This window comes from Haliaeetus albicilla, chromosome 12, assembly GCF_947461875.1.
Source record: "Haliaeetus albicilla chromosome 12, bHalAlb1.1, whole genome shotgun sequence".
In the NCBI taxonomy this organism is placed as follows: Eukaryota; Metazoa; Chordata; class Aves; order Accipitriformes; family Accipitridae; genus Haliaeetus; species Haliaeetus albicilla.
In genome coordinates this window covers 16,454,328-16,477,085 of record NC_091494.1, presented here as the reverse complement: position 1 = coordinate 16,477,085, position 22,758 = coordinate 16,454,328, and the positions used below count along the sequence as shown (strand labels likewise).

General features: G+C 39.6%; 1 protein-coding gene across 2 annotated transcripts; it reads right to left on the bottom strand.

The window, feature by feature from the left end:
* Positions 1–10,053: 10,053 nt before the first annotated feature.
* Positions 10,054–22,025, bottom strand: DUT (deoxyuridine triphosphatase). 2 transcript variants are annotated; one of them, XM_069798287.1, is made up of 7 exons: positions 21,869–22,025; positions 21,130–21,292; positions 19,487–19,578; positions 17,754–17,798; positions 11,936–12,010; positions 10,893–10,963; positions 10,054–10,414 (listed from the first exon to the last, which is right to left on the bottom strand). In XM_069798287.1, the coding sequence occupies exons 1-7, from the start codon at positions 21,873–21,875 to the stop codon at positions 10,358–10,360; spliced, it is 510 nt and encodes a 169-aa protein (XP_069654388.1). In that variant the 5' UTR covers positions 21,876–22,025; the 3' UTR covers positions 10,054–10,357. The 2 variants fall into 2 exon arrangements, with proteins under 2 accessions (XP_069654388.1, XP_069654387.1); XM_069798286.1 differs by lacking the exon at positions 21,869–22,025 and adding an exon at positions 21,689–21,840.
* Positions 22,026–22,758: the final 733 nt, after the last annotated feature.

Sequence of the window (22,758 nt, the reverse complement as noted above, 5' to 3'; positions counted from 1 at the left end):
ATGTTTCATTCAGTTACTGTATTGGCAAAATATCTTCAGACTTTGCAAACTGTTGGAAACCTGACTGCTAGCTGAGGAGCTCTGCTCTATGGACCAACAGAAACTGTTCACAAACTGGTTCTGCCCTAGGGGTTAGTGGTGTATCTCACATGGAGAATCAAGCCCAAGTTTTGGGTGACAAGAGAGATTATGAATCTTCCTGCTCTACTTTGAGGTATAACTGTAATTGTGTTTGCCCCAGAAGTGACTCCAGTGGCAACAAGGTTAAATAGAAAGTCTGGTCTTCCGACTGAAGAATAAATGTGACAAAGTGGCTCTTGTGAGCTTGTACCAATCTTAACATAAGGATGTGCTGTAGTGAAGAGGAAGTAGGCTTCTGATAGTAACAGACTAGGTGAAGAATAGAGAAGAAATACTGGCGTGTTTGTTGCTGACCGAGGATTTTTAGATGAATTCCTGCATCTCCTCATGAATTAAAGTCTTCAGGCCAGGCCAGACATGGGACCTTATATATCCAAGCAATATCTTGGGTAAACAGTACAGTAAGTGGTTATGCACTGTATTTCTTCTGTATTGAAGTAAGAAGCACAGGACATCCATTGCAGTTACTATATACTGATACAAGTATTTCGGGGAATCTTGATGTTAAGGGCCGGAATAAACACAACTAGCATGATGGGGCATGTTCCCACTGGCATTCTTGTTGCCTGTCACCCCATACAAGAGTTATTTGCTCAGTGGTGTTAGTTACTCTCAGTTCCAAACCAGATCTTTATTAAAGCTTCCAGGAAAGCAACAGCACTGTGGATGTCAACAGGGCCTTCAGCATCAAAGCCACAGAATAAAATTATAGATGGAAAAGACCCGTTAGGTCATCTACTCATCCCATCAGCCAATGCAGGATTGTTCTCTGTGGTGTGCTTTTTCCCTTCTTTGTCTGCATCAAGCCAAAGGGGTTTCCACAGCTTCCCTGGGGAGACAATGACATAGCCGACTAGTTCTTGCCCTTAGGAATAACTTTGGGTCTGTAAAATAACAGAAGCATTCTAAGTTTCATTTTGATGGAGAAAAGGAACTCTGAGAGAAGGACCCTGAGTCTTACGACTATACTGTATCTCAGATGTAATTCTATTGCTTCTTGTATACAGATCGTACGAGGCTAACAGTGTGTCCCACCTCACAGCTCTCTCTTTCAGTAATTATTCCTTAGGCAGATTTTGTCATCTTTCAGTAGTAAGTAGTGCACAAACCCTGAACAGTTGCATTTCACTCGGCAAACATTCAGAATTTGCCCTAACTAGTGTTTGAAGTGTTCTGTCTGACTCTCGCTCCTTGTAATTGTGCCAAAGTTCTTTGGCAATTAATGATCTGATGTCCCAGAAAAATTAATTCCAATATATTTTCTTTAGGTGAATTAAAAACACTCAACAGATGTTTACTAAAACCAACTGCATTTATAGATAGAGGACTCTTGACAGCTATTGATTTAAGACTTCCAAATGTTTTCATTCAAATCCCTTGGGCACCTACTGTTGATCAATCATAACTTTCTGACATCTTGATCTCTTGCAAGGAAATGTTTCTGGCCAAATATATGAACGTGCTTTTTGACCTTGGGTATTGGGCATTAACAAACATGAATCCAATTACTTTTTTCAGAGAGAATAAAATACTTCCACAGCTATTAAAGCATGCGATCCTTTGACTTTTGCTGAAGATCTATGTGCATAGAAACTATTGAAGTTGACTATGGAGGTAGTTTTAAAGCAATGCCAGTACCCTTAGCATTCTGATGAGGGCTGTATTGTTTTCACAGTTCTCAGCTACTGAAAGTTATATTTAGCATGCAGGATAACTTTAAAAATATTAGTTGTAGAGCTATGGAAGGCCATGATTAGTACCATTTTGTGGCAGACTGAGTTGTGCTTCACACAATGAACAAGGATTCAGAAGAAGCCTTTGTCTGACTGCCAGTTTGGCTATGGGGAAAGGGGGAAAGTCTGAATACCAAACATGTCTTTGTTAGCAGTTGGATGTCATTCTCTTTTGTTTAGCATTTGCACAGTGCTCTGTGTAATGTAGGAATATAATAGAGCTTTGCCAGCAACAGCACCAGACTTTAGGAACACGCACAGGCCAGTGAGACTGTGTAATGTACTTTATCATAAGGCGGCAGGAGAAGAGGCAATTTAATAGACTTATGATGGAGTTGTAACAAAAGGGTTTTCCCTGGGCTAGTGGCATATGCTTTAGAGCACTAAACTAGTTTTGCTCTTAGGTCTAATTTTGATTCTAATGCCTAATTTGTAAGCGCTTCTCCTTTGCACCAATTAAATACAGCTTAAATTACTTCTCTACCGTTCATTAGAAGTGAACAAGTTTCACATGAATCTTTCAACTATCTTTTAAACGCTCCTACCATTGCCTGCTGGCTGATGGCACACCTAGAAAATGAAAGATTGGGAAACCAGAAGGTAGAGGTCAATGAGCAAAGGCACGAGGGGAAAAGGTGCTATCCAGGGAGACCCTAAGGGGTCACAAGATAAGAGTTAAGCCTTAGCTTTCTGCTCATCTACTCTATTTGCACAGTCACAGTATTTGTAATAAACCCCAGTTTCATTCCTAACCTGGGTTAGTACTAACAAGGTAGTGTTATGATTAACAATCCTACCACAGCCAGACAGCCCTGGTTTCAATGTTGCATTGTTTTTGCTGATCTGTGGCTCTAGAGGCACTGGTGTTCTCCAGCAGCTCAAATATAATGGAAGCTGAAGGAATAACGCATTTGCTGGGCAGATGTTACTAGTACACTGCTTTATCAATGCCTGTTGTTGCACACCAGCCCAACACTGTGATAAAGTTGACTCTTCCAGACAACCATGGTTGTGGCTTTGCATTAATTTCTTTAGCCTAAGTGCCAGCTTAACCAGACCCTATCCCTCCCCTCATCCAGCTGTTCTATTATTTTGGCAGCTACTCAAAATTTCTTGGAATAATTGCAAATGAGTAATAATCTTGCATTTAGATTGTATGCAATCCTGGCATCAGTGATCATTTGCATGCTTTAATATATACATAGCCATGCCTTCAGCACATGTTCTGAACATTTGAATAGCAAACCTCAGGAGTAGGGGGACAGAGGTGGAGTCCAATTTTTTATTATTGTTATTAATGTAGGCTCTTATAGTTTTAAAATCAACTTTATTAGCAGAAAATAATGATGTAAAAAGGTAGGTCCTGTTGGCAAGCAGCTGCCCAGGAGCAGACAGGACTGAAAAATCCAGAATCCTGTTGTAGGAACCAAACTACTCAAAAGTGCCTGAGCTGTGTTTTTCTGCTCAGTCTAGGCTGTCCATAAATGCTAAGCATCTCAAAGGTCATCCAAATAAAAAGTAAATGCAAACAGAGGCTACTTCTCCCACACAGCAGACTTCCAGCCTGCTCAAGATACAATGGTGAAAGTTTGCCTGTTTTGACTATTAGTCTTACTTAGCTGGCATTTGGGAAAGCTATGAACAGCAGTCTGGAGGCTCTGTGCAGGTGACCTGGGGTGGGACACAACATATGTCATCCTTCCAGAAATGTGAAGCCTTCTTTAAAGCTGCTCTTAAAGCCTTTCTTTGCTAGAACCTGATAGCAAGATGTACAGTGCTGCGCTTGTGAGGAACGATACTCAGACAAAAATACCAGTACCTTGCTGCCTCCCTTGGAGCAGCAGTTTGGCTTTTTATTTGGTAGCAGTCTTCCAGGCAGTGAGGTTTATCCAGTTTTTCCTGGAGGACTTTTATAATTTAATTCATATGATTAATATTAAACAAACAAAACCACCCACCCCCGGCCCCCAAACCAAAAACCTCACCAAGATGAAGTGGGAGCTCTCAGTCCATTCTGACTCAGCTGTCTCCTTTTCTTCACATCCAGGGAGGGCAATGAGTTCTCTGTTGCTGGATCCGTGATTTCCTGGCATTGTCACAACTCCTTTTTCAGTTTTTCTCACATTGCTAATGCCTTAATGCAAGTTGAGAAGAGAGGTAAGAACAGGATTGAGATACCATACCTTCTCCCCTAACAAGACCTCTTCCTTTTCTTTGCTGCCAGCCTATGTATTGCTAAGATAATGTCATAGGATAGGATGGACAAAAAAAAAAAAATTATTCTTGCAGAATTTAAATGGCTTGAATTACCTGTAATGCTGACAGTTTGGCTCACTGCCAGCAGTAACTTCTACATGGAAGCATAAGAAAGTGAGACTGGTGTTTTGTGTTTGCTGCTGTGAAAACGTGACAAGTGGGATTCCTTGATGCTGTCCTGCACCCTAAGGAAGGGTACCTGTAATTTGGCAGTGACCAGAGTGCAAGCTAGTGCAAGCAGGAAGGTTGTGGTCAGGACTGAGGTGTGTTAGCAAGGCAACACTGGATACTACACACCGCCGTGCTTGCTAGACATGGCACAATTAGCTTAGCTGCAAAGGAAAGGGGAAATTTTCTTCCAACTAGGACACATAGTTATTTTGTCTTGGACACTTGGAGACAACCTTTCGGACTAGAATCCATAAACCACAAAATACTCATGTTAAAAGAATCTGGCCAAAGATACTACACTCATGAGTGTTTGTTTTTTCTTCTTCCTTTTACAAAACAAAACCAAACAAATTCCGTTGCTGTAATCAATAGTAGTCAAAAGATAACTTTCTTCAATTCAAGAATATCAGCTTTAAATGTTAAGGCTACGAGCAGTATTAATTGATACAAACCCCTTATTTCTGTTACAAAATTTACTATACAAATGTTTCCCAAATAGCCAATGATTAATGTTACATTTTTGTGACATAACCAAAAAACCATTGAAGTCTAAGGGGAAAACAAGTAAGTGTGCATATACAGCTTGCATATGTTTATTTAAGCAAATTTTACATATTAGAATACAGTAGTGACTTTCTGGATGAGGGTTCAAATTATAAAATTAATCTGTTGGGTTTTCAGACTTGGCAGGGTAAAAGGTTTTCTTGCTGTGTTCTAACAGAGTAGGGGAAAAGCATCACTTCAGTTGTAAAGACCTGAACCACCACATGGTTAATGGAGGGAAAGTTTAGGAAAATAATTACGTTAATTCACTTCTGACCTGATCCTGCAACCTTTAACCATACAATGACATTCTTTGCCCAGCAGCAGACACACTTTGCAGAATCACATCCTTACTGAGGTAGAGATTGCCAAATAGCTGTTAGTGAGGGAAGTGCCATGTGTGCCAATTCTAGAAACCAGTAAGGCAGTACAGCCTGCCCTATATTTTCAGACTTTTGGTACCTTACATAACTAGGTGCAAAGTACTTCTTAGTTTTATTTCTGATTCTTTTCTTTGGAAGTGCAGTCATGTGCAATCAGCTGGAATAAGTGTGCTGATAATTTTCCTTCAGAAATTGTAATGGTTAGCGATGTGGACGCTTTTCTTTTTAGGCAGAAACCATGAGGCACTGAAGCAAGCATTCACTTCTCTTGCACTTGAGGTCACAAATTTATGCAAGTCAAAAATGTTGGGCCTGCCAAAAACATCATGCTACACTCCACCAAATAAAAGGACACTGTTATTCTTACAAGGAAAGGTTTGACAGGACAGGAAATAGGCAGGGTCATAGAAGTTTACTTAATACTGAAACTTATTTAACTATCTTTAAGCCAAAATACAATGATATTTATTTAAAAAAAGAAAAAAAAATTAGAAGGGAGCGGGGGGGGGGGAAGGGAAGACAAATACAAGAGCACCAGACTGCACTATTGCAGGAGTAGCAACCAATACAGAAACTAGGGAACCTTAATAAAAATTCACATAATTCAGGTCACTATATGTCAGCTGCCTTTACTGGGTTAACATGTATTAAATAAGTTTTAATGTATGTCCTGAACCTGCAGCAAGAGGCATCCGATTTGGAGAATCCAATGCAGAGTTTACCAAGCTACACACTACTTTCATTACAATGCAATCCTTAAGTAGACTGCATTCCACGTAAAGGAATGGAGGAAGGGGGAGTAAGAAGAGAGTGAATATGAAAGATAGGAAAAACGTTGCTGTTCATTACAATTTTCCATTTTTGTTGAAACACAGCAGGAGAGCAAAGCCACAGGCTTCTCTATTGCTCTTGCATGCCAGGAGGGATTATGCAAACACTGCAACCACCCAAATCTTATTTAAATTATAGTCATTGTTCCCCCTTTAATGGTTATACTTTTGCCTGCTTTCACTCAAATATTGCTGCATCTTGCTTTCCGCCAACATAGTCCCAATGGGAGTCATCAACTCTTAATTATAGATGAACAGATCTTTGCAAAATACCTCTGGAAAAAAGTGGGGGAAAAAAGCAAGCTTTAAGTGCCATCTAGTGGCTGATCTACTAAAAAACGTTAAATACATCCAAAAAATTCTTAACATGCCACAGAGTAATATAACTGTAGCTGAACTGAGGAAGCAGTGCTTAAATTCATAACCACTAAAGACCAGGTTAATACTTTGGGGAACCAAGAAAAGGACTAAAGATCAATGGCATCATTACCATAATTTTTCTTTTAAGATTTTTGTCTGTAAGTGGAGAGTTCAAATGGTAGGAATTGTCTAGTGATGACCTGTTTCATCAAGACCCTCATCAGCTTATCAACTTCTGCCTTGGTAAGGAAATACAAATTGTTATATGTATTTCAGTCCAAATTAGAAAACAGAACCCAAACCGTGGGGCTTAATTTGGAGCCAAGCATCTGAATTCAAAAGTTAACATTCTCTTCCAAATTCACCTGGGGCTGAAGGCCAGATTTTCTCTCTATTTGTAACAAGTCAAATCCATTCCTAAAAGAAAGGAGGCAGATTGTTAGTTAGTAATGTCCTTTTCCTTTCCCTGCAGGAAAAGGCCATTTTGTCTTATAGATAAGAATTCCCCCCAAATTATTTTCCATTATAAAGCTCCATGTTCCATTTATACAGAGGATGATTCCCCAAGCTTTAGGTAACTCCTCTTGGAGATAATGTGTCCCTTCTACAACAGTAGTTGACAGTCTAAACTTAAATAGATTTGTCTGAACCTGTTCAGTGATAATGGAGAGCAGCGCAACATCACTTTTATTTAATGTAATTTTCATTTAATTTTTTTGCAAATAGCATTATACTTTGGACTTGCTTTGGTGCTTTAGATCTCTTGAGTTTCATAGCTATAGTGAGCCCTAGGGAATCACACCTCAGTGACAGGTTCTGAAGACATGAATCTGTCTAGATTTAAGACCTATGCATGTCAGTGTCTAGCTTCTCACGAAGTTACTTGCTCAAGCATGGCGTTCAGTTAATGATACACTTAACCATTTTTTTCATTGAATTACAAAAATAATTTACAACTAGTTAATTTAGGCAGAAGGATAGATCTCAGATAAAGCAATGAAGTAGATCAATGTGTTTCCCAGTCCTCTCTTTCAAACATCCTGGTTTTTGTTTAAAACAGGATCAAATTTGCTAATTAAAGCTTAAAATGTACCATTATAAAGAGGGAAATTTAAACCTTGCTGAAGAAGTGCCAGTCTATTTCCTTCCACTTGCTTACAGGGAGAGTGTGAGTTTTATGAGTAAGAGCCAGAGGAAGTTAAAAACTAGCTTCGGCAACAGATACCGTTCTGTGCCTCCTGTGTGTTTGCCAGATACCAAGATAAAATACTCTTTTAGCATAGATGGTAATAATGGAAAAAGGGAACATTAAAATAATTTGGAGGGTATTGCTTTTCATATTAATAAAATTGTGGGACTTTCTCTAAAAAAAACCAAACCAAAAACCCAACACCAAACAAACAGAGAAGAGATGTAGGCAGCATGGTCTGAAGCAGAAAGTAGCAAACAATGTTGTAAGAATTCTCTGCTCACTACCAACACAGAAAGTTTCTACAGGTTTCAATATAGGCCCTGGTCTGCAGTAGCAAGCATCAGCTTAAGAACTTTCAATAAATTGATATGTAACTCTTGTTGCCTGGTTAGAAGTATTTGTCTTCTATAGATTTGCTACTCATATTGAAGCAAAACTCCAAAAGGAATTATCAGAATTTGTTACCCTACTGCAATGCTGCAATGGTTTGATGCACAGGGAGGAGTTTAGTGTAGAGGTGAGCTTGAAAGCATTTCCATTGTTTCAGATGGACAGACTTTTCCAAGGTCCTCCTGGGATGAGCCTTGCAGTAATCTGAAACTCATTACATGCTTCTCTAGATAAGTATTGAGAAATGATAAAAAGGAACTCAACTATACCAATTTTCAAAATAAGTGAGCCCTTTTTGCTGATGACGCTTAGATAGGAGTCTGTATGTTGACAGCTTACAGCAGCCACGGATTTGTAAATTTGTTCCTTACTCATGCATCCATCTGAGAGAGTGCTTTTTTCTAGCAAATGCTATTCCTTTTTATCTCAGAATCTGGAGTATTAGTATTACTTTAAAAAATGGAAAATACATCAGTTTCCAACATGTACAACAGATGATAAATATCAGCAAAACTTAAAACTTTTTCCTTGTAGGTTGCTGTTCCAAGTGAGATCATCTTGTAGTATCTTTTAAAAAGGACTTTCATCTGTGTATCCCCTGCTGGTTTTTTTGCTTTGGACGGGGGGAGGGAAGAAAAAAGGAGCAGCAAAACTTGCTCTCAACTTACAGTGCAGGAAGAGGAAACAGCTTTACACAAAAGAATCATAGTTATTTTAAGACCTTTAAATAGCCTTTGGTAATTGAAGTTCCTTTTTGGCAGGTTGTAGAACGGAAGAAACTTAGTGTCAAGATCAGCTTTTCCAATTAATTTAAAACTTCATTGGTATGATGTGCTGCTTGCTTACAATAGGCTTTTGCATGGTAAGCCTGCTTGTGAAGGTCTGGGTATACAGATATAAGTACAGTGTTGTGATAACGGTGGGGGGGGAAGACTGATAAACATATAACGCACATGGAGGGAAAGACTTCTACCCTAGTCAAGATGAATGTACTTACTGTTTCAGCACTGCCAAGTCAATGTAATGACTACCCTATAGTTGAGTAATCTGAATGCTGTCGTGTTACACTTTATTGTCCAGGTCCTTGGGGAAGCGGGGGGTAAACTGTGTAAGATGTGCAGTATTTTGGGCCTACTGCACTGGAAATGGTTAGTCCTAGACAAGGACATGAAACAAATACCAACAGGATTACTATGATCTGAGACTTAAAAGGAGAAGAATGCTGCAAACATCTTAGTCTGCAAGAGGGCCTACCTTTCCACTGCTGTAACACTACTTAAAGCACAGTATTTCATACCTGTGACCTTTTAGCTAAGAAAATCTTGAAAGAGAATACAGACAGCTGCAGGAAAAAACCACAATTTTTGAGAGCCTCACAGCCTTTTCTAATTCTTTTCTGTAAAGTGGCAAAATACTCTAGATTCTTTCCTTTTTGTCCCTTCTCTTGTATGCATGTTCTTTCACCTGAAAGCTTCTGAGTCATTTAAGAGATTCCTATACTTCAAGAAACAATCAGGTTTGGGACAGATTCCAAAAGAGTTCTATGTTAACTGGTCAAAATAGAATTGAAAAAAAAAAAATTCATGTACTGCTTCAATAATTCAGAACCTTTCTTCCATACAGTAACTTAGCAATGAATTTGTCAACAAATATTTCAACGGCATGTTTCATAGCATTTTTTTGCTATATAGAAGTCATTTCCAGATGAGTTGTGTTATTTAGCTCAAACACTGTATTGCCTGCTCTTTTAATAGAGAGCTGAAAAATTGGCTGTTTGAGGATCAGTTAAGGATCAAAGGCAGAACTTTAGCTCTGAACAAAAACACAAGTATTTTGACAGACTGTAGAAGATGCAATACTAAATATCTTTGCCTTATTCTGATTTAGGAGTCAGAGTGGGAAGTCATATCAATACCTGTATTATCACCGATTCTGTATGAAATAGGCTCTCAGCATGAAGTACTGAGCTACACAGAAGATAGCTTTCCGAAGATTAACACAAACTGGCAAGGGAAAAATCAGCCATTTTAGTTTAGGTGAGTAAAATCAAATCATTAAGTTATTTTTTAATTTATTAGAGTATAATCAGCACATAAACAACGAGTTCTTATTACTGAGGACTGAACATCTAAAAAGAAAAAATAATCCATCAACTAATCAATCAATCAAGTCAGTCATGCATATTTCCCCATAATACAGATGAATTCACTGCCTGTAAAAATAGACAGGACAGATACAGAGAAGTTTGAATAAAACTTTTTTTTTTTAATGTACTCTAAAATCCCACTTCTAATTCAAATGAAAACTTACAAATACCATAAAAAAAAGTCAAAACCAGAAAGCATATTCAAATCATTTTCAGTTCTTTCCAGTAGAACCAAAGCCACCTTCGCCACGTTCTGTATCATCTAGAGTCTGAAAGACATCAATTATGATAAGTTAGTTTAGTGTCTTGACTTGCCTTTTGTTTCTATACAACTGATATTGTCCATCATAGAGGAAAGTACATTTACTCGTAACTATAGCTATAATTGAGAAACTAAACCAAAAATTTTTGAGACACTTTAGAATACCTTCTGTACAAGTTTAAACAAATCCCACATTGTGAGACGACTGTTTCTAGTATATACTGAAGTGTTTCTCAAGTACCTCTGTCATACACAAACCCAAAACAACCTGTTAACTCTGAAAACTACAAAAAAAACCCAATCCATGTAAATGCATGCAAAGCATCAAGATTTTTAATCAGGTAGCAATGCTACTATGCAGTTTTAACACTGAAAGTAGTTTTAAAGCAAAGTATTTATCTATAGCATAAATTTCAGCTTACATACAACTATCTTAAACTATTAATTATTGAAAATAGCAGAAATATTTTCTCTTGGCAACTTACTTGAACTTCTTCTAGCTCAGGATAGCAAATGCGTTCACAGATGAGCTGGGCAATCCTATCCCCTTTTTTAACTGCAATGAAGTTAAAATATTATTAGTTACTTCAAAAAAAGTGAACAATCAATACATAGTTTAGACAATGCCCTTTCAAGAGTATCGGAATGTACTAAAGTATAAACACTTATTTGAAACTTAGTTAAGCAGATGTTAATAGTCCCAGAAAAATACAGGCTAAGATAAACTCGTGCCTAGTCCTTTTAAGGTGAAGCTTCAGCAGCAGTACCAGCTCAAGGCATCTCCCTTCATTCCTGCTGCCATACTGTGGCATCTTGAGTGTCATTACGCATAAATACTGCAGAGATGGAGAGAGAGAGCTGTATGTATAACTGGCTCCTTTTGTGAACTAGACCGAGGAACTGACTTCTCTGGAGGGAAAAAAAAAAAACCAAACTGATTAAAGGAGGAAAACAAATTTCTGATTAGTACCCAGTCTGGTTCACAGAACTTCCATAAGTTGCTTGTGCCATGAAGTTGCAGAATAGGCTGCAAAACACTGGCAATATCCTAACTGGACCCTGAGGCTTAAAACTGACGATTTGCAGACAGCCAGCATGATTAAGGGAAAATTGTATCTTTATTACTCAAGTTTCCCAGGATCCTGGAGAAGTTTTTATCTCAAATATTGCTCAGCTAACAAGAAAGAAACTTTGTATTAAGTTGTGCTTCAGTACAGCTTACGATTCTAAAGCTTAGCTAAGTTGGGTTGGTTTGGTTTTGTGGTGGTGGTGTGTTTTGGGTTTTTTTTGTGTGTGTGGTTGTGGTTTTGATTTTTTTTTTTTTTTTTTTTTTTGCATGCTACCTGATTTTCTAGGAGTGGAATCTTTTCGTGTTTCCTTGACAGGACATTGTTAAGTTTCCATGTTTTTGTTAATTGTAAAAAGAATGTTCTCAGCTAATTCTAACTCTTCATAGACTTAAAGAACAATCAGTGTCTCATTTCCAGCCAGTTGGCTGAAAACAGGCTCTGCCAAGCTTAACAATTACCTTCAAAAGTCTCCTTGCCAAAGTTGAAGAGTACGACACCAACATTTCCTCTGTAATCCTCATCAATAACACCAGCTGTCGTAAGAAAGAATTAAGAGGATGCCCAGTTACTAAATGTTGTCAGTATATTAGATAAGTAGATTAGATAAGGTTTAGATTAGTAGATGATTGCAGTATCTCATATTGACATCCTTTACGCTACTCATGCAGTTAAACAATATATATGAAAATACTGAAATATCTAAATATGCTTATCAATTTTGCAAAAAGAACTGAAAAACACCATCACATATCAAGAAGTGTTTTACCACTGTACTACTCATTTTAATTGTAATACCATACCTGAAATCAAGACAGCTGGACCAAATTCAGGCTCCATTTGTTCTGTTAACTTCAGCTCTTTCAGTGTAAAGCAGAAATCTGTTCTTAACTCTAACATTTTATTTGAGAGCTATGGATTTGCACAGATCCAAATCCCGTATCTCAGGCAGGGCAACAGAACTAAAGCTTTAAGGAATTAATAATCATTCAGCTACATTCAAGTGTAAATAAATACTGTAAAATAAGCTTGCTCTTGTATTTTATATAACTGCATTAACTGCATAGTTCAGGAGATTATCTACCAATACACATTAAAACAATCATATTCTGCTTCTTTGGGGGTTTTCTTTCAGATACAGGAAGCATATTTCCAGTAGAAAAACTGGAGTTTGGGCTTCCTTGTGGACCAAAGTATGTATTTTGAAGCCTACTTAAAATACTAAAATTGCATGTAATTCCAAGACATTCCCAGAATCATACATACAGAGTACTACCTTTAGAGATTATAACCACCAGAAGAAATTGTAGTATGACTATACCTTGAAGTTTTTTAATGTTGAACCACAACATACACACTTAAGAATAGAAAACTGAGGGGTTTTTTCTTAGTTTCTTCAGCTGTGTGAAAATATTGCAGTAGATATGGTCCACAGTTACTGTACAATCTCTGTACTAGTTCTAGTGTGAAAAAGGTATTTATACAGCTCTCTTTCCCTTGTAATGTTCTGTGTTAATCCAGTCACGTTTCTGAACAGCTTCCTAATTAAGGTGTTAGTAACACTGGGAGTATCCCCTGAGCTCTGAAAATTCAGAAAAACGTGCAGTTCTCAAGTTAACTCACTAGTATTTAACTGCATGCAATTGCTTAAAGGGACCCTAACTACAGAGCACTATCAAAAGTAACAGTGAACAAAACATAGGGGTTGCTATGCATTAATGTTTTCCAGAATGAAAAAAATTATTAAAAAAATTCTTGAATGTAGCATTCAGTTCAGTTGATTCAGAGAGCTTGATATACCAAAGCTACATGCACAGGTCTTGTACTGTTTATTTGGTTTAGGTTAGACCAGCTTTCAGAAAGTTAACTACGCATCAGTTAAATTGAGAATCGCAGTACATCACTTATATTGGTGATCAGAGCTTTCTTGCACAATTTCCACCACAGTTCAATGTTGCAATTCAATACTTAAAATATTAAAAGTCAAATTCTATGCACGTTTCAAGTATATGAGCAAAAAAGGCTGAACTATAAAATAGTAACAAGAAACTTTTGCCTTCTTACTTCTAGCAAAGTACTATTCCTTCCTCCTTTTTAAAATAACAGATAATCTAGAGCCCTTACATAATTGCTAAACCAGGGGTGACACAAAGCGTTAGCTAAAAAGTGCTACACAAATAATCTGCTTTGTTTTATACAATAGTGGACACTGAGTCCATGCTACGTAGATGCATTACAAAGAGACATTCAACAAATGTGTAATGGCAGCAAAAATAATTTTAAGTATCACTCAAGTTCTGCAGTCAGTTGCCCACTAATTTGGTGTATTGTTCACAAGTCGATCAGCTGAAAGCCAGAATTCATATTTGGCACATAAAATTATGTACATATGCTCATAAATGCATATAAAAAGATCATTAGCTCTTTGGTTTGTCAAATTAAGAATTTATCCATTCTCAAGTGTTCCTGTACAGCTAAGACAACATTTTTCTAGACCATATGCTGGGATAGATATTGCTATGCATTAGAGATTGATAAAGGAATTTGCTAACTTAACATAATGAGGGCTAGTTTTATTTCTGTTATAAAAGAGTATTTTGCTCTGGTGTAACACAATAGTCAGAACTGATTACTACAGATTACTAATTCTATTTAAATGGAGATTATGCTTTTATATGTATAAAATGTACCAATTAAAGTACTATGGTTAGATTTATACATGCAAGAAACTCTTGCATGTCACGTTTTTGCTAGAAGTATCTGAAGAAAATGTATAGAACAGAACAACTGAGGCTACTTAAAGTCATTCTAAATTAACTTTTCTGCCTTCATGCCTCTGACAGAAAGCAAGTTTATTTCTACATAATGACAAAAATTGTACTCAGTGTATTAGTTAGTGCTTAACTGCTAATGAAGTTTTTTGATCTACCAGACATTGCTGCTATTTTCTGGGAGAGAAGGAAAAAAAAATAAAATCTAAAACTTAGCTTGTATTGGAGTAACTAGAGCTTAATGGCACGTTAGTACTTCTACACTTTTTTAAACCCCAAACTTTTTTTTTTTCTGAAAAGGAGTGTTATAATGGATCTATACTGATTTACAATTAACTTGGTCAGATGGCTTACCTGACCTTTAAACAATGGCATTGGCACAATCTCAGCTTTATGTATAGACACTAAAATTTATTTTACAAGTATTTGTTGAAAAGGCTGTCATCTAAACAGATACTTCTATGAAGAGATACTAAATTCTTTTGACCACCTATTTGACTACTGCCAGACACTGGCTCTCTAGGATTTGAAAAATGTCTGATAACTAAAGATAGGACTGATTAATATTTCTGTGGCTGAATGGAAGTCAGCAACACTGAAAACTTAAGTCACTTGTATTATTCACTAGAGGGGGAAAAAAAACCCTCTCACAAAACCACTCTAATTTTCAAAGCTTAGCTATAAAGTAAACACCTTGTAATGGTTCTACAGACTGTATCAGATGTATTTTCTAGCAGGCAAGAATTGCACTTCCTGCTCACTTCTGAGGATGAAAGCTTTCCAGAGGATGCAGAGAGGAAGAGCAGGCTTCTTCCTTAAAAGCATATCCACTACAAACAGAACTTGCAATTAGAGTTGAAGTTATCTATTAAGAAGATAACATTTTAAAATGTTTTGTGGCCAGAACAATTAGTCTAATGCTGTGCTGAGTGACTGAAAACACTGTCAAAGCCATGACGATTTCAAATTCCGTTAAAGGCACAGATGGGTAAAGATTTTGTGAAATGAATTCCCTACCAATCATTTTCTTTTTAAATGTATTGTACCTCCTCTGACATAGTCTTACTGAGTTTAACCACCATGTGGATTTTAAGTTCAAACTACACTATTTGTATCAAAGAATATATGATCCTTGGAAGATACAGGAAAATATGACCCAGGATAACCTGATCAGTTTTCCTTCTGTACAGGGTGACAAATTCACTCTGTGTAACTGGGCATACTGGCAAAACACACTAACATCCTTAGCATTCTGTTATTCTGGAACAGCAAGTTGCAATAATTATAATTATGCTGAGGACTAAGGCACTTTTCTAAATTATGTGTATTGGGTGGAAATCATCTACATCATTTTTGAAAAAATCATGCATTGGAATTGGCAGTCTGACATTCTGTCTGTCAGAAGTCTGGTATGTCATTTGTTGGGAAAGCATCCACACCTAGCAGATGTGAATTCTGAACATATTCTTGCATGACCCTAATTTTTCTCTCTGACCCTTAGGACTTCTGGCAGTGTATTTTTACTTAAATGGATAATGCCCTCATTGTGACAAAAGTACTTCCGCAGGACAAGTTAAAATTATGCAACAATTGTTTTAGTTTTGTTTTGGGTTTTGGTTTGGTTTCTTTGTTTGTTTGTTTGTTTGGGGGTGGTGGTGGGTTTTTTTGTTTGCTTGGGTTTTTGTGACTAAGAAGTCCTCCACTAATTGTCAGCAATATTTTTTTACTCATGATTTGTCAACTGTCAGCTCTTTTAAATAGGTCATCCCGCTAAGCGCTTCTGGTTGCCTTCTGGTATTTCCTAGTTTAACTTTCAGATTGAAAAGACTGTTACAGAGCATGTGCATTATTTCATATAAACAAAGAAAAATTGTTCTAAAGGTGTCACTTTAAAGAACCACGCTATAGTAGCCCATGTATACTACAGAGAGTTATAGGGGTGTAGAGAATCTGTGACTCCCATCTTAGTGCTCTTTTGTATGTTACACAGCAACACTTAAAAAACCTTAGTGTAACAGATGTACAAGAACAAATTCTTAAGACAAAGCCTCAATGACACAAAGCTCGCACAGATGCTCCCCTTTAACCTCTGATACCAAAACTGTATCAAAGGCACAGGCAGACTTTGATATGCCATAAGGCAGATAGAATAAAGTAGTTCTGCAGCAGCTCTAAATTACACTGGGAACTGCCTTGCTTTTTGGCTGGTGTGGCATCAGAAAGCGAAGGATGCCTAGAGTCACCCTTCCCCAGCTCTAGAGCCAAGCCTATGAGCAAGTAAAGGCTGAGTACCAGTGTTCCAAGTAGTCTATCTTGTTTAACACTGGGGTGTGGGGGGATGACACCAGACCCGAACAACAAACCAACAACCCCTGCCACCCCCAAAACCCAAAAACCTAGTGAAGAGGAAAAGGCCTCAACTTCTCAGCATGCTTTTCAAAACATTTTATTTAACTTAGAACTGTATCCTTGTATAATTAGAACAACGCAATACAGATTTACTACTAGTTAAATCACTGTGGTTACAGCTGTGCCCAGAGTGACTCCGCAATAATCTTAGCGGTGAGAACTTCTGTGCAATGTAGATGCCATGTTGTAATACAACACATAGAGAATCTGCCTGTGCTCTCATCAGTCCCACTGCAAAACTGGAACTGAACTTTCAACACCATTTACTTTGTGTTGCAGTTATAGGGACATAGCAAAAGGACGGTGAGGCTTTCATGAAGGCTTCTGATTATAGCTATGCCTATAATAACTGTTTTTGAAGAGATATCTGTGAATTTCTAATCAAGATTAAAGAAAAGCTCATAATATTTTAATAAACCATCCTCTTGTTCAAAATAAATCTGTTGCTAGTTCTGAACAAAACAAGCAGTGAAGACTTGTAGAAAGTGGGATTTTAGTTTTGTTTCAAAAGACTTTCAATTTTTAAGTCAATTAATCTACAGTTAGTTTAAATTTCATTTGCTTTATGTAATTTGTTACATTTTCATCAGTAAGAGTAAACTAAAGCTCTTTTCATCCTAATAATCAATTCTGCCCACAGCAATGGTGTATTCCAGTGCTTTTTATCATTCCTTTTCAATATCATTACTATATATTCTCTGCATAGAAGACTATCTAAAATGTTACTGATTTAATTCATTCAGATCTTGCACTAGACTGAAAAGAACCACACACAGATGTTTAGTCAAAATGGAGAAAGGAGAATGTAAAAAGTCATCTGAAAGCCTAAACCAAAAAAACCCCAAACTTCTATGCCAGGCATTGCCTACAAAAAACCGATATGGTTATTACGTAAAAAAAAATCAGTAATATTTTCATAATTCAGCAGGTTTTAAAATAATTATGATGCACTGGCTCTCCGAGGTGTTACCCAGTTATCTCCTTTTGCCAGACTACCAATGATGCTAGCATTATTTATTTACGCATATTACAATGTGAAATTAAGGCAATTCTGCCATCAAGATTTAAAAAGTCTTACTAAAAAGAACAAAAATCTTACCACCAACATCTATGAAGTGTTTTGCAGCTAAACCAGAACGTGGTGCTAGAAAAAAAGAATTTTTTTTTGTAAGTATATTTCTTTTAAAACTCTTACACAGTAATTATAAGTTATATAGTGTTTCTGCACAGTCGTGGCAGCAAGAACTGTTTCCACAGTCTTTCTAAAATAAACGTGATTTTACAGGACCTACTGTGTTAACGCACATATTATACAAAATAACAGCTGCTACAGGCTACAATAAAATTGCAATTTTTAAGTGATATAAGCATATCTTTGTTTAGACCACCAAATGCAGAGTGGGTTTTTCCAAGGAAGGCAGCTGGAGCAGATACCAACTATCTAATCTTGGCTTATTTTTGGCAGCTACTGGTTTGGAATAATCTCAAAAGACTATCAGGTCAATCCATTCAAGTTATGATGGAAAACAATATTTGGCAAGCAATTTACTATGAAATATTATACACAGATGAATTAAATTATGTGCATGGTTGTTTTTTTTTTTTTACTTACCTTAGCTTACTTTGAGGTGCTAAAATGTTAACTCTTGTCCGAAAGTTTTTTTGTCTGAGATAAGAGAAATGCACACACATTCTCCTTTTAGATTAAAGAACACAGCAAACTCTGATCACACTCTTCCACTAGAGCAGCTATTGCTTTTTTTACTTTTAAGAATTTATACATAATTCCGAAAAAGAATGCACAAAACATAAATGTCTTGGTTTCAGCTGGGATGGAGTTAACTGTCTTCCTAGTAGCTGGTATAGTGCTATGTTTTGAGTTGGGTATGAGAAGAACGTTGATAACACTGATGTTTTCAGTTGTTGCTAAGTAATGTTTAGACTAAAGTCAAGGATTTTTCAGCTTCTCATGCCCAGCCAGCAAGAAGGCTGGAGGGGCACAAGAAGCTGAGAGGGACACAGCCAGGACACCTGACCCAAACTGGCCAAAGGGATATTTCATACCATGTGATGTCATGTCTAGTATATAAACTGGGGGGAGTGGGGCTGGGGGGATCACCATTCTGGGACTAACTGGGCGTCAGTCGGTGGGTGGTGAGCAATTGCATTGTGCATCACTTGTATATATTCCAATCATTATTTCTATTGTCATTTTATTAGTGTAGTAATTGTAATTATTAGTTTCTCCTTTTCTGTTCTATTAAACCATTCTTATCTCAACCCATGAGTTTTACTTTTTTTCTGATTCTCTCGCAGTCCCACTCGGGGGGCGGGTGGGGCAGAGTGAGTGAGCGGCTGCATGGTGCTTAGTTGCTGGCTGGGGTTAAACCACAACAAAATATCTTGTACAAATTCTCCCAGCTATTGTGTCACAAAAAGTAGTTCAATTCTATTAAACTACTACTCATACTTCAGCGATAATTTTTAAACAACCAGGGGTGTATTTTCAGTATGTCCACTGCCAACTGGTCTTTGTGATTCAAATTCTGAAAATGCAGAGAAATAATGAACTATTGCATAGCCTATAAAGTTGTATGTAGATTATGAAAAGTTGTGCTAATCACCTTTTTGTCATTTGACATACACCAAACCTCAAAGGTATTTATTTGACAAGAAATGTCTATTACAAGGCTTAGTAAATTACACAGCCATGTGACAGCTCTTTTTTTGTGTAGACTAATTCTGAAAGCTTTAGGCAGAATCTAAATGTGAAGATGATGTCAAACCTGGTCTACAGTGACTCTGCAGTCTTCTTATAGCCTGTTCACTTACCTACTCGGCCATAGCATCCAGAAGGAAGTGCTATTTGAATGTCTGTTTTCACTACAGCCTTTTCCATGGGTGGTATCACACAGTCATAGGCACTACATTAAAGAAAGAAAACACTAGTTGATATAGAATATTTTGAAAATTTTCTTCTCTGTAACTTAAGGTACAAAATTACCCAGAATTATTCTCGCTGGGAATTTATACCCTGGAATTTATACAAGAAATATTTACAGATTTGCAAAATCTAATGCAGATCCTAAACCACAAGATATTCCCATTTTGATGGTGCTAACTTAAGATTTCAGTAGTGTCATTTGAACAGCATAGTCTTAAGACTGCTAGTTTTAAACCTTTTTTTAACTGGTAAGAGAGACAAAAAATACAAGTTTAACTTTAAATTAACCATTAGGTGAATGGGGTTATGCAATTTTTGTGCAAAAGCAGAAACTTTAAGGATAATACACTCTTCTGATTAAGCTTTCTACAGCAGATGAACTAGTTGTAATCAAAAATAATAATCTATTACATTACATTTTAGGCAACAATTTTTTTTCTGAGCAGGCTGGAATTTCACAGTTCACATAATTTGCAGTTCCCAACAGAATCAAAGAGATTTTTAATAACTTTCGGAAGCTACCTAACTAGAGGTTTAATGAAAGGCAGTGGTGACAATATGACAGTGAGACTGTTCTACTTGTTTAAGGCAAGCATATCTTGGCCTTGATGATGAACTGATTCTTAAACACTGGGAAGCACCAAAAGTTTTTTTGTGAAATGGACTTTTTCCAGGTGTACAGTGCACCATTGGAACAAGAACAAAAAGCAAACCTGGTAAGACAAAAGGAATACAAAGGAAAAGTGTCAAATGTGGTGAAGCAAAGCTTCAGGAAGGAAGTCAGATAGGTGAAGTGAGAAAAAGACTGATTATTCTAAGTAACGGTAAATAAGGGAAGGTAGAGGAGGTTGCAGTGGAGTTCAGATATAATTAGTGAGTGTATTTGATCACAGAAGCACTATGCAAACAACTACAAGACTAGCTGCAGCTATTCCTCAACACGGTGAAAACCTTTGAACAATGGTTATTACCAGTTCAAGCAAAGCAAAACCTAAGTCTGTACAGCAACCAAGATGGTTTCCAGCTAGGAGCATTATCAAACTGCCTCAGCTTCCTTTGGCAGGCAGTACCCAACAGCCAAGATGAAAGCAGAAAAGCATACGTGCTGGCAGGAAGGGGCCACATGCACTACCTTTTGATTCTTCCAATAGGAAGGCACATAGTCAATGCTGGCGCCAACAGCAACTCAGGCCAACGTGTCAAGCCTGACTTTTGGCCAATGGCTGCATCGCTACCTAACAAAATCGGTGCTGCAGCATGACTGGACCACAGATCTCTAGAAATGAAGGGAGAGGGGTGGAGGAGGAAAGAAGCTAACGAACAGGCCAGCCCTGACCTCCTCTTTTGCAAGGCCGGCGAGCCTTCCCGGGGGGGCTCTGCTCAGCAAGACGACCTGCCTCACGGGGGCCCTCTCAGCCGCCGGAGCCCCGAGAAGGGGCTCATCGAGCAGGGGGGCAGCGCCTCTCCCTGACAGGAAACGGGCCGGACCGGGACGTGGGGTGGGCTCCTCCCGCGGGTGGGGTACACTCACCTGTACAGATCGTAGCCCGCAGCCCCAGCAGAGCCCCTGGAGGGGGCGGAGGCGTTCTCGGACAGCTTAGTGAAGCGGAGCCGTGCGGTGGGCTCCGCAGGCACCGAGCCCTTCTGCCTCTTGCTGGGGGATGGCTGCAGGACGGCCTCGGAGGCGGGCATCGCTGAGCAAGGACGGGAAGGCGAAAAAGACCCGCCGTGAGGAGAAAAGCCCGCGAAAACCGGCACGGCCCACTGAAGGCGGGAACAGAGGGGGAAGTCGCTCCATCCCCGGCCGCTCCCCGCGCGGTGCACCCTTGCCACCCCTCGCCGGTGAGAATGGCCTCGTCCGGCTCCTCCTCGGCGCCCAGCTCCCCGGGCCCCCCCTGAGGGCTCCTTCGCGGCCGTCTTCCCGCCCCATGGCGGCGGGCGGGACTCGCCGCTGGCAGAGCCCCGCAGCTCTTCCCGGTCGCGGCTGGGCGAGCCCCGACAGGGTGGGGCCCGCGGCAGAGCAGGGCCGCGGTGCGGCTGGCCAGTGTATGCTCTCCCCCTAATCCCCCCCCCCTCCGCCGCCCCCTTACTGCGCCCGCGGGGCTGCAGGAGCCGCCTGAGGCGCCGGGCCAGCATAACGCCGCCGCCGTGTGGGGAGCGTTGCCACCGTCAGGACTCCCGGCGCTCCCTGCCGCTGTCCGGTGGAAACAGCCCCGCGGGGCGCAGGCGGAGGGCGGCGGCGCCCCCTTCTCCCCCTACCCGGGGTCTACCTGCCATCCGGCGCGCCGCAGCCCCTCCGCCAGCGGCCCGGCGCCGCGGGCCTCGGCGGGACGCGGCGGTGGCTGTGCCGCGGGGAGGCGGCCGGACCCCGCGGGGCGCTCCGCGTTGCCGGGGGATGCGATTGCGGCTGCACGGCGGGCGGAGCCGGGGCCCAGCGCGCCGCCGGGGGGGCGGAGGGGCCTCTCACCGTGCCTCACTGGGGAGCTGGGGCGGAGGCGCCGGGCCGGGGGGGCTCGGCTGTTCCAGCTCCCTCAGAGGGGCCGCGGCCGGCCGACCGCCGCCCGACTCGTTTCCAAGTCGCGCAGCAGGCACGGCCGTTAATACGTGTAGCGCAGCGGCAGTCCCGCCTTTTCCTCACGTAACCTGTATCCTCCTTCAGAACTTGTCAGGCAATGACAGAAGTGTTTGCCTTATGAAAGGAAAACAACAGCTCCCCTTCCTCGTCGAGGCTGTAGATAGGAAAACCTAGCAGTGCTCCGCCCGTCTTGTTCTTCTGTCTCAGAACAGAATAATTCCGTGATTTCGCCCTCTTATGATTTTGATACTGCCCTCTTTCGCCACCCCGCCTATCAAAAGACTTGCCTAAATTCCCCCGTAGTTCTGTGTGCTGTGGGATGACAAGCGTACCCCTCGGATTCATGGTTGCAAAACTTGTCCTTGACCACTCTGATGGATGTATTTTTGTCTGTGCAAAATAGCTACAGACTGTTGGAGTTCTGTTTGCTGGTCTAAATTTTGTCAAACCAACCGTTCTTTGTGCCTTTTTTTTTTAATCAAAGTGTATGTGATTGTCTCCTTGCTATGTTACATTTTTTTAAACGCAGCCAGATGGCAGTGAAACCATTGCTACACATGGCAGTACAAGTGAAAAACATTTTGA